The sequence below is a fragment of the Lynx rufus genome, unplaced genomic scaffold (genome assembly GCF_022079265.1).
Source record: "Lynx rufus isolate CCGP_SWC_20201006 ecotype Redwood Valley unplaced genomic scaffold, mLynRuf1.p SCAF_24, whole genome shotgun sequence".
Lineage (NCBI taxonomy): Eukaryota > Metazoa > Chordata > Mammalia > Carnivora > Felidae > Lynx > Lynx rufus.
The window spans coordinates 307,553-319,835 of NW_025814839.1; the positions used below are offsets into that span (position 1 = coordinate 307,553).

Consider the following 12,283-nt stretch of genomic DNA (forward strand, 5'->3'; position numbering starts at 1 on the left):
TTTCCTCCTCTCTGTTCCTGAGTGTGCGCGGGGCCTTTGCACCTGCTCTCCCCGCTACCTGAAGCCTCCCCCACATGCGGAGTGTTACCTAAGTGGCTTCTTTTTGTCCTTCGGGTCTCTGTTCAAATGTCGCATTCTTGGGAAGGCTTTTATGACCCTCCCCCACTATTCTGGTCACATTGTGTCACATTTTGAACGTCCCCCGGAGCGTTGATCTCGCGGAGATTTTCGCTTGAAGACTAGTGGGTCGCTTCTCTCCAGCATTAAGTGCGCCACGTCGGTGTGGTTTCCTGCCTGTTGTGTTGACGGGGCCAGCTGCATTTCTTACGACAGTGCTTGGCCTGTAACAGAGGCTCCATAAATATTTTCGATTGCTTGAATAAAGGAAGGAAGGAACAAATGAACAAAAGAACAAATAAATGAAAGCGTGAATGAACGAGTTTTTTAAAAAATAACACAAACACAGCAGCAAATGGGTAAATGAAAGAACACAGGAACCGGAGGCAAAGAGACAGGTGAAGGAGGAGGTCTGGTCCTTCTGTCCCCGAGAGCCGCCCCCCTCAAGTGGCCTCCCCTAAATGCTGGCCCCGGCGGCCCCCGTGTTGGGGGCTGTGACAGCGGTGGCACAGAGGTCCAACGCCACCCCCTTGGCCTGTCCCCACAGGCAGCCTCTCATCTAGCAAGGCATCCCAGGACCGGAAGCTGACGTCCACGCCCCGGGAGATCGCCAAGTCCCCCCACAGCGCCGTGCCTGAGCACCACCCCCACCCCATCTCGCCCTACGAACACCTGCTTCGGGGCGTGAGCGGTGTGGACCTGTACCGCGGCCACATCCCCCTGGCCTTCGATCCCACCTCCATACCCCGCGGGATCCCTCTCGATGCAGGTGATTGTCTGGGACCCATAGACCTCCACAGCGCGGGGCCGGGGACCTCGTCCGTGTCAGCCCCAGTTTCCTGTGGAACTTATCAGTGCCTTTAAAATTGCAAACGTATCAAAAGAGGCCGCAGTGCCTGAGCGTTTCTCAAACGGACGTGGTCTGAAAATCTGGTTCAAAGGACGCATCCCTCGGGGATCTCAGCGGTCTACGCTGTGGATGCCCTTTAGGGGAACTTCGATCCAAAGAACGTTATCGATAAAAAGTACCCCACGTTGTCTTGGGGAGCCAAGGTTTTTCTGCGCGTAGCCCCTCAGTTCTGGGTTGTGGCCGGTGTTTGGGGGAGGCCGTCGGGTGTGCGGGCCGGGGGCGGAACGACGGGCGGGTGAGCCAGCCTGACCTCGCTCCCCTTCTCCCCACAGCCGCGGCCTATTACCTGCCCCGACACCTGGCCCCCAACCCCACCTACCCGCACCTGTACCCACCTTACCTCATCCGCGGCTACCCCGACACGGCGGCGCTGGAGAACCGCCAGACGATCATCAACGACTACATCACCTCGCAGCAGATGCACCACAACGCGGCGACCGCCATGGCCCAGCGGGCTGACATGCTGAGGGGCCTCTCGCCCCGCGAATCCTCTCTGGCACTCAACTATGCCGCTGGCCCTCGAGGTGGGTGGGGAGGGCACTTCCAGGCAACGGGGTGGTGGGTGGACACCATTCCGCGCCCCCAGAACCGGCCCCGTCCCTCGTCCGCCCGGCCCCCTTGGGAGTGCAAAGGACGCGGGTGTTCTCGCTGAGGCTGTGGGGTGCGGTCACCTTAGAGGCCCGGGCGGTGGGACGGCCTTGAGAACGCACGCGGATCTGGCGCGGGGTTGAGGGTTGTGTGGGCCGCGAGCGTGGGGGTGGGCGTGTGTGTGATAGCGTGTGCGTTCCGGATGCACACGCAGGAGGTGAGCGCGTGCCTGTGCGAACTCTCCGTAGAGGGGGGTCCTTGGCCTGAGGCTGTGAATTTCTGGCTCCCTCGACTCACAGAGCAGCCTGTGGCTGCTCTGTGAGTGCGTTCAAGTCGTTCTCTGGAAACATTTCTGGAAGGTTCTTTTCAACCAAGTACCAGTTAGGGTCCGTTTGGAAAAAGCAGTCTCGCTAGGTATTTCAGGCAGTGGGGACTGAATACAGGGAGCTGACCGGAGCGGGTGGGAGGCTGGAAGAACAGAAAGGGCCAGCCAAGTGCGCGGGGATGCCCGCCACAGGGCACGACCGCCTCTGGGGTTTGGAGGTCCAAGGGAGTGGGACTGGGAGAGCCTGGCATCCAGAATAGGGGCCCGAGGGGACCGGTGCAGAACCAGGAGGGGGCACCCGGTCCCTCCGGCCCTTTGCCCACAACCCCCCGGCCCCACCTCCTCCCGCAGGCATCATCGACCTGTCCCAAGTGCCACACCTCCCCGTGCTGGTGCCCCCGACCCCGGGCACACCGGCCGCCGCCGCCATGGACCGCCTTGCCTACCTCCCCACAGCGCCCCAGCACTTCAGCAGCCGGCTCAGCAGCTCCCCGCTCTCCCCAGGTAACACCCCTGCCCCGTCCCATCCACCCCCCAGGTAACACCCCTCCCCTGTCCCATCCACCCCAGAGGACAGGCCCCGGCCCTCCCTGAGCGCTGGGCTGAACCACAGGACTTCTGGTCTCCAGGGGGTCCCACTCACTTGACGAAACCCGCCACCACCTCGTCGTCCGAGAGGGAGCGGGAGCGCGACCGGGAGCGCGACCGGGAGCGTGACCGGGAGCGCGAGAAGCCGGTCCTCACGTCCACCACCACCGTGGAGCACGCGCCCATCTGGAGACCTGGTAGGGCGGCGGAAGTCCCTGTCCCGGCCTCTGGGGGTCCTCATGGGCCACGCGACCTGTCCCCTGACCCCGCAGCCTGTCCCTGCCAGGTACGGAGCAGAGCAGCGGCGGCAGCGGCGGCGGAGGGGGTGGGGGCGGCAGCGGCAGTGGCCGCCCCACCCCCCACTCCCACCAGCACTCGCCCATGTCACCCCGGGCCCAGGACACCGTCCAGCAGAGACCCAGCGTGCTGCACAACACGGGCATGAAGGGCATCCTCACCTCCGTGGAGCCCAGCACGCCCACGGTCCTGAGGTGGGCCAGGTTGGCACAAGGGAGGGGACGGGCGGGAGGGCCATGGGTGCAAAAGCGCACTGGGGGGAGAGAGACGGGAAGGAGAATGATGGGTGGGAGAGTAGGGAGATGGATGGTGGGTAAATGAATAGGAGGTAGGACGGCAGATGGACAGGTGGGTGAATGGATGATGCATGGGTAGGTGGAGGGAAGGGCAGGTGAAGGTGATAGATGGGTGAGTATCTGGGAGGGAAATGGGTAGGTGATTGGGTTGGGATGGGCACGTGGAGAGAGAAATGGATAGGTGGGGGGGTGGTGTGTGGATGGTGACTGGGCTAGATGAGTGGGTAGTTGGGTGGATGGAAGGGTGGTTGGGTTAGACAGGTGAGTGAATGGACGGATGGAACTGGATGAATAGATGGGTGGATGGGTAACTGAATAGATGTAGGTTGAGTGAGATAGGTGAGTAGGTGGATGGATGGATGGATGGATGGATGGATGGATGGATGAGTAGGTAGGTGGAAGAATGGGTAGATGGTGAGTTGGGTGAGTGGGTGGATGAGTAAGTAGATGGATGGATGGGTAGATGGTGAGTTGGATGAATGGATGGATGAGTAGGTGGATGGATGGATGGATGGATGGATGGATGGATGGATGGATGGTGAGTTGGGTGAGTGGATGGATGGTGAGTTGGATGAATGGATAGATGAGTAGGTAGGTGGAAGGATGGGTAGATGGTGAGTTGGGTGGGTGGGTAGATGAGTAAGTGGCTGGCTGGCTGGCTGGATGGATGGATGGATGGTGAGTTGGGTGAGTGGGTGGATGAGTAGGTGGATGGATGGATGGATGGATGGATGGATGGATGGATGGTGAGTTGGGTGAGTGGATGGATGGTGAGTTGGATGAATGGATGGATGAGTAGGTAGGTGGAAGGATGGGTAGATGGTGAGTTGGGTGAGTGGGTGGATGAACAGGTGGATGGATGGATGGGTAGATGGTGAGTTGGGTGGGTGGGTGGCTGGTTGGGTGGGCAGGTGGATGAGTAGGTGAGTAGGTTGTCAGGTTCAGGGATAGTCTGTGGAAAGGAGACGGACACGTAAGAGGGGGCTGTGGGAAGAGACTCTTCTGGTCCTCCCCAGACTTGGGGGAGGTGTCCCTCTTGCCTGGACAAAACCTAGGGGTTCTGTTAAGATGAGAGAGGCTCTTTAGGCCATGTGTGTCCCCCCAGAGTCAAGTCACTCTCATAAGGGGGCCCAGGTCAGGTCCCCTCTGATGACACCCACCCCCAGGACTGCGGGCAGAGCTGCCTGATGCGAGGGGGTGGGGGCTCCGTACTCCTCCCTGCCCAGAGTCCTGTTTGGAGGCAGGCGTTTCTTCCGAGGTAAAGCTTCTATTCATACGAGTACCGCCCCCGCCATTTGGCTGTTCTAAGTCATACCCACCCCCCAACCACAGTTCCAGTTGGGAAAAATGACAACCCCGTTTCCCAGAAGCACTGGCTTTGTCCTCACTGACTCAACTACTCAGCAGCTACACGAAGCGGGAGCACCTGGCTGCTTAGAGCAAGATCATGGCTCAGCACAAAGTGGTTTGTGCACACTGGCAACAAGCCGGTTAGAAACTGTCATGCGGGCATCGAGCCTTTCCCTCTGGCAGCTGGAGCGAGGGTCAGCAAAGGGCAGGGCACCGCCTCGTGGCGTCACTGGGCTTGACGGGGAGGCCACAGGGCTGGAGTCGGGCCAGCTCACATCCAAGCCTCAGTGTCCTGATCTGCAAAGTGGGGATAATTACGTTTACCCCGTGAAGATCAGAGTGTACACTTGTGCATTGCTTCTCCCCAGCCGGTCCCCCCTGGGGCTTATGGCCTAGACTGTAGCAGTTGGGGAAGGCTGCTTGGAGGAAGAGGCAAGTGACCCTCAGAGGAGCAGGGCCGGGGCGGAGTTCCGGAGAGCCTTGCTGTTCTCCCGCAGTTCTCTAACCGCCCACGCCGCCTACCCTCGGGGCCTTTGCCCCTGTTTTTCCAACTCCTCACGTAGCTGTGGTGCGTGCATTTCCTCGAGCGCCCCCAGCAGACCCTCGCCCACCTGCCAGCTCGAGAGTCTCCTCCCATTCTCCGTCACCCTGACTTGTCGTTGACCGGTTCCCAGGCTCTGGGCGTGGGTAACTTCTCTGTTAACTTGTATATAGTCTGCTCAACCGGAACGTAAGGCGATTTTGTCTGGTTCATTCGCTGCCGTATCCTTCAAGGTCTAGAACACTGTCTAGAACAGTGCCTGACAACGTACTAGGTGTTTAGTAAGAAGTCTTGGAACGACGGACTGAATGAATGAATACATGAGTGAGCGAGTGAGTGAAGGCATGTGGGGTGGGTAAGGCCATGTCGGGAGGGCGGGTTCATTCTGCGAGCAGTGGGGACTCATCAGGGTGCTGGAGTGAGGGAGTGGCCCCGCCTCGGCCTCCTGGGCCCCTAGTGGGGGCACTGCTCCAGCCCCCTGACCGCCTTCTCTCCTCCCCCAGGTCCACCTCTGCCTCCTCGCCTGTCCGCCCGGCCGCCACATTCCCACCCACCACCCACTGTCCTCTGGGTGGCACCCTAGATGGGGTCTACCCCACCCTCATGGAGCCTGTCTTGCTGCCCAAGGAGGCCCCAAGGGTCGCCCGGCCCGAGCGGCCCCGTGCGGACGCTGGCCACGCCTTCCTTGCCAAGCCCCCAGCCCGCTCTGGGCTGGAGCCCGCCTCCTCCCCCAGCAAAGGCTCCGAGCCGCGGCCCCTGGCGCCCCCCGGCTCCAGCCACACGGCCATCGCCCGCACCCCAGCAAAGAGCCTCGCACCCCACCACGCCAGCCCGGACCAGCCTGCGCCGCCCGCCTCGGCCGCGGACCCGCACCGGGAAAAGACTCAAAGTAAACCCTTTTCCATCCAGGAATTGGAGCTCCGTTCTCTGGGTAAGACCACCCTGACAGCGGCCACCTTCATAGACGCGATAATCATGCGTCAAATTGCTCACGATAAAGGGCCGCGAGAAGGAGGTTCGCTGGCCAACGACTCCCCTCGCGATGGTAAGACTTCCGGACCCGCCGCCCGCCCACCCCGTCTTGTGGCCTAAAGATATTTTCAGATCTCTGCTTTTTATTTTTTTCCCCCCATTTTACGTTGGTTTTGGTATTTTGTTTTTAAACGCGTCCTCGTCGATTGCACGCTATGATGACTATTCCTCAAGCTGCCGCCCACCCCCTCTGATTTGGGGGCGCCTCATCATTTCACATTGTTTTATCATGATATATATATATTTTTTTTTTTTTGGATTTTCGCTTTTTTTCCTTTAATGAATGGATCTGTGATTTTGACTTCAACTGCGCCTCCCATGTCCCAACCTTTGCGCCTATGTTTGGGGAGCAGAGGGAGTGGGGCTGCAGAGGGGCTCGGGCTGCCGCCGGCTGCCGCGTGGGTGAGTCTGCTTTGGAGGACGCCCGCGAGGCAGACTGTCTGGGAGGGCAGGGGAGCACACTGCTCTCCAGGAGGAAATGACCCCTGCACTCTGCCAGGGCCGTGAGGGGCTCTCGGGGATGCCCCGGCCCCACATGTCCTTGCTGACCTCCACCCTGCAGCCCCTGGGAGAAGAATAGTCCCGGGCCCCGTCTCCCACCTCTGGCCCCTTCTCAGGGCTCCTCTTTGCTGGCCCGGGAGGCTGCAGGGACTGTGGCCCAGACCGGGTCCTGGGACCCTAGTGTCCCTCCCTGGCCCCCGCCCCCCACTGATCTCACTCCTGCACTGCCTGCCCTGGAGACTCGTCCTCCCACCGCCCCCACCATCCGGGTCTGTGTTTCTCCCTGTCCCTAGGTCATTGTCCGTCTCTTGGCCTGTCTCCCTGTGTGTCCGTCTGCGTTCTTCCTCCAACGGCCTCTCTCTCTCACCCCACCACCCCATCTCCCCCATTTCTCGATGCGCCCCCCCACCCCAGCCAGCCGGCAGCCCCGGTCTGGCTCCCTTTCTCTATCCATCCACCCGCGGCACCCGTCTGATCTGGGGGCCCGAGCCAGCGGGGGAGGGCGGGCCGGGTGGGGTGGCCCTGGCCCCAGGTCCTGGCACAGACATGACCCGGGGCCTCGCCCACTGCAGGTTACCACGGCGGCAGCTACAGCCCCGACGGGGTGGAGCCCGTCAGCCCCGTGAGCTCGCCCAGCCTGACCCATGACAAGGGGCTCCCCAAGCACCTCGAGGAGCTCGACAAGAGCCACCTGGAAGGGGACCTGCGGCACAAGCAGCCAGGTAGCGCCCCGCCTCACCCCGGCACCTCCCTCGCCACAGCCCTGCGAGACAGGGGCGGCCGTTGTCCCATCACACAGGCGGGAAAACCAAGGCCCCCTGCGGCCGAGGAATTGGCCCAGCCCCACGCTCAGAGGGCAGAGTCGGGATGCAGGGACCGCGCCCCCAGCCAGGCTCATGCCTCGGGTCCCCCCCCCCCCCCCGCCCCCCGCCCCCCAGCCTGACCAGCTCTGCTCCGCCCGCAGGCCCCGGAAAGCTCAGCGGTGAGGCCGCGCACCTCCCACACCTGCGGCCGCTGCCCGAGAGCCAGCCCTCGTCCAGCCCGCTGCTCCAGACCACCCCTGGGGTCAAAGGTCACCAGAGGGTGGTCACCCTGGCACAGCACATCAGCGTAACTACCCCTTCTCTGTCTCCGGCCCTGGGCGGGGATGAGGTCCCGGGGGATGGGGAGGGTCACACGCAGCCTCTCGGTCTAGTGGGTAAACCGAGTCCTGGCGGACCGGACCAGGGAGGTAGGGCTGGCGCGGGCAGGCTGGTCAGGGATTCCAGACTCTCAGACTCAGATGCGGAAGCCGCCCCCTCACCCAGCTGGGGAGCCTCTGGTGCGTGAGCCCGTGATCCGCGTCTCCCGCGTGCTGCCCATTGGAACCTGACCCGTGTAGGGCCCACCACTTTGACACGGAGCCCCCCATCCCGTGCACAGGGGGACGCTGAGGCTGCCGTGGGCAGGCCCGAAACACCCAGGGAGCCGGGAACTGAGCCGGGCTCTGTCCCCAAAGCGCAGCCTAGCCTTTGCACGCCCAGAAGGTTCCGGAGGGATGGCTGCCGCCTGACCCCGTACCCCTCCCCCCACCTTCGGCCCGCAGGAGGTCATCACACAGGATTACACGCGGCACCACCCGCAGCAGCTCAACGCACCCCTCCCGGCCCCCCTCTACTCCTTCCCTGGAGCCAGCTGCCCGGTCCTGGACCTGCGCCGCCCCCCCAGTGACCTCTACCTCCCGCCCCCGGACCATGGCGCCCCGGCTCGCGGCTCGCCCCACAGTGAAGGGGGCAAGAGGTGAGCGTCGGGGGCGGGTGACCCTTGGCGGTTTAGCTCCTGGGGCACCTCTGTCAGGTGCCTGCTGTAGGAGGGCTGAGCTCGGCCAAGTGCGAGGCCTGCCTGGTGTCCTTGCACGGACGAGAAACTGAGGCCCAGGGAGACGGCGGGCGGTTTGCTCAAGGCCACGGTGCTGACAGATAATAGCTGATGCGTCCGTCACGCTCTGTGGGCTCCAGGCGCCATGTGTTAACCGGGATGCTCACCACAACCCCAGGAAGTGTAGGCGGTATTGTCCCCATGTCACCGGTGAAAGAACTGAGGTACGGAGAAGCGAATTCCTTCATCTCCGGGGACACGGCCAGTGAGTGGCAGAGCCGGGATTTGAACCAGAGCCGAGGGTGGCGAGCACAGCCTCCCTGCAGGCACACGTGCTCGCTTCTGGGTCCCCCGGGAGCACTAGGGCTTGGAGAGGAGAGGGCGGCCCCCAGCTCTAGGACGAAGGGAGCCACTCGAAGGGGGGCCCCACATGAGCGAGCCACGAGGGCGGGAAGGACATCTCTGGGGGACAGTGGGGCATCGGGCATGCGCCGCAGCAGGGGTCAACTGACTACCGCCCGTGGGCCAAATCCAGCCCACGACCCATGAGCTACAGGTGGTTTTACGTTTTTGAAAGGCTGTGAAAGAAGAAACACAGCAGAGCCCACAAGTGGCCCGCAACGCCCGAAACAGTGGCTCTCCAGCCCGTGCAGAAAGATTCGGGGGGGGCAGAGCTGGGAGGGGGCGGGAGAGGGACACGTCCCCCACGTCATCGCGGGGGAGAGAGCGCCGAACTCGGACCACAGACCCTCTGTCTGCTCAGGTCTCCAGAGCCCAGCAAGACGTCCGCCCTGGGCAGCAGTGAGGATGCCATCGAGCCCGTGTCCCCGCCCGAGGGCATGGCAGAGCCTGGGCATCCCCGAAGCGCCATGTACCCGCTGCTGTACCGGGATGGGGACCAGGCAGAGCCCAGGTACCTCCGCGGCACCCCACTCTGCCCCCGGGATGCCCATGACTCAGCCTCTGGCCCGCTTGTGGCCTTGGCCCACCGCGTTGCACTTGGGGGTCCACAGGGCCTTTGTGTGCGGCTGAGAGATCTCAGACCCGCAGAGCAGGGGTTAACGGCTGGAGGGGCGTCCACGGCAGCTTCCTGTGCTGTGGACTGCACCCCCTGGCTCAGGCCAGGCCCCTGCTGCTGGCGGACCTGAGAGACCATGAGCTAAATGTGCTGCACCAATCGGGGGGGGTGGAGACAGAGAAGAAAGCCAGGTCCCTGGGCCTTGGGAAGGATGTGGTCTGAGCACATGTCTAGTTTTTTCAGGGGCTGTTGCAGGTAGACAGGGATGGCCCACCAGAGCAGCTGGGGCTCTCCAGAGACACCCTGAGCCCAGGAATAGGTGAACTACAGAGAAGATTCCAGGAGCCGTGCTCCCTAAGAGATGAAAGATGTAGGTACGGGGTAGGAGAGGCTCGGTTCCGAATTTCTAAGGCAGGTCAGGTAGTAAGCGCCCCATCACCCAAGGTGTGCAAGCTCCACACTGAACAAACTGACCTAGGTTCTCTGATCTTCGCAGCAGAATGGGCTCTAAATCTCCAGGCAACAGCAGCCAGCCGCCGGCCTTCTTCAGCAAACTGACCGAGAGCAACTCCGCCATGGTCAAATCGAAGAAGCAGGAGATCAACAAGAAACTGAACACCCACAACCGGAACGAGCCAGAATACAGTAAGCGGCGAGCCCACTGCCCTGGGAACCCGGGGCCCCCGTGGGGCTGGGAGCCAGCACGGTGCTAGAAACCCACGGGGTACTTGCCCGGCTCCCCCACTGGCCCTTCCCCGCGCATTCAGGGAGCCCGGCGGTCTCCGTCTCTGCCTCGGGTGCCCGCCGGGACAGAACAGTGCCTGGGTACGGCCGGCATTCGGCGAATACGTAGATGGGCGGGTCTGTGCGGAGCCCCTACTGGGAACCAGGGATTGGGGTCTTACCCACCCAAGGGCCCTGTGTGTCCCCTGTTCACAGCACTCATCGTGTTTGTGATTTTTTCCTCCCCACTTACGCGGTCACCGGAAATAAATCCTAACTTAGCCTCCGCCCCTTAGCGCAATGCTGGTTAGAATTGCAGCCTCCAGACCTGCTGACTCTGCGTACATTGAACAAGCTCCCCACAGAGTGCGCCTTGCCCGCACGAGACAGGGGACCGTGCGGGGGCGGGTGCGTTCCTCGGACCCGTGGGCCCGCAGGCCTTACCTGCCTCTTGTTGCCCGCCTCTCCAGATATCGGCCAGCCCGGGACGGAGATCTTCAACATGCCCGCCATCACCGGAGCAGGTAAGCGTCCGGCCCGGGCTACACGGCCACCGGCCCCCTCCCTGCTCTCTCCGCCACCCCCCGTCATGGCTGCGTGCTGGGGAGGTTAGGCTGGGCGTGCGGGACCTGGAAGGAGACTCGGGGAGCGGGCGCAGCCTCGGAGGCCGCGCCGCTGGGGCCCTCGCCCCAGCCACAGTCACGGTGACAGAGGGCCTCTCTTAGTTCAGCTGTGTCCCCCCCTCTGGACTCTGCAAACCGGCGGTGGGGATACAGGCTCACACAGAAGGTGAGGCTTTTCAGGGAGTCTACACTGGAGTTACACCGCAAGGCCCCCTGGTGTGTTGATTTCAGGATTAGGGGCGCACAGCCGTGTGGAAGCACCAGTCCCTGCCGGGGCCTCGGGCGGGGGAGACTGGAGTGTGACGGGGAGTGGGTGTGCGCTCGGTGTGCCCAGGCTCGCTCAGGGTCCGCATGAGCGTTCTCAGAGAGAGAGCATCGGCTTCACTCAGAAATTCGAACCCCCCGGGGAGCTGAGGGAACAACGAAGACGGGTGACAGAGATGGGTGAAAACTCACACGCGTGTTTAAAAGTCCAGCCCGCTTTGATGGTTTGCGGCTGGGGGGCCCCCGGGGTCGGATCCCCAGCCCCTGGTGGGGCCGCAGTGTGTGTTTCCACTGCTTCGTGGCGGGGCTTTGTGGAATCGGCTTCGAAAGTCTGGTGAGAGGAGACTGAGCCCGGAGCCCACTGGGGACTGGCGCCTCCACGGGCAGGACCCTGTCTAGGGGGGTTGGAGGTGCCGGGGGTGTTTGCAGGGCTGTGGCCTCTGGGCTCTGTGGGAGCCTGAGGCCAGAGGAGCAGAGGGGAGATGTGGGGCCTTCCCTGGGGCCATCGGGGGCCTTGAACCCTGGGAACGTGGTGAGCGAAAGACCAGCATTTTATCCTCACTGGAGGTCATCAGGGCCTCCAAGTGGGGGGCTCGCCCATCTACCCAGAGACTAGACACAGGGGGCTTCGCTGAGCCTCGGACAACAGGCAGGAGACGGTTCGGTCGAACCAACGATATGGTTAGAAATGAATGTTTCCGGAACATTCCAAATCGTGACACAGGCACTAGACGCGTAGTACGTAGGCGTGTACGTATATGCAGAAGTCCATGCAGCGGTGCAGTGAAGCTAAGACTTCTACGTAAACTCGATTTGGCTTTTTTTTTTAAGCAGTTTAGTCCACACACAAAAGTTTCCCCAGACCCCGGTCTCTGCTGCTCAGCCCCTGCATCAGACTTTGCCTTGGTAACCAGAGATGGCCAGGCTTCCTGTCTGCCTGGCACCATCAGATCGGGGATCCGTGGCCCTGGGTGGAAGGCTCGGGAACATCTGTGATTGCTCACCCCTGCTGGAAATCCTACTCTTTCTTGGAGAACGTGGCTTTTTTTCCACCTCTTTTTTTTTTTTTTTTTTGAAGTGCTGAGGAAAATGTGGCCAAGACGCAGCTAAAAAGGTAGAGAGGGTGTCCCTGGCTGTGAACAAGTTTGAAGCAGAAAGGAAGAAAACAAAAAGAAAACGTAGGGAGCAAACAGTTGCTACACAGAACTGTGATTTTTATTTAAAAACAGTTGTTAATGTTTATTTATTTACTT

General features: G+C 61.9%; 1 protein-coding gene across 1 annotated transcript in view; it reads left to right on the top strand.

Moving 5' to 3' along the window:
• NCOR2 (nuclear receptor corepressor 2) overlaps positions 1-12,283 on the top strand; it is a 182,405-nt gene that overhangs the window by 165,583 nt on the left and 4,539 nt on the right. The window contains 12 exon segments of the mRNA XM_047088379.1: positions 665-886; positions 1,300-1,551; positions 2,292-2,444; positions 2,570-2,725; positions 2,815-3,019; positions 5,516-5,943; positions 7,118-7,267; positions 7,510-7,655; positions 8,131-8,324; positions 9,166-9,315; positions 9,917-10,065; positions 10,614-10,667. Coding sequence (XP_046944335.1) covers positions 665-886; positions 1,300-1,551; positions 2,292-2,444; positions 2,570-2,725; positions 2,815-3,019; positions 5,516-5,943; positions 7,118-7,267; positions 7,510-7,655; positions 8,131-8,324; positions 9,166-9,315; positions 9,917-10,065; positions 10,614-10,667 — 2,259 coding nt within the window.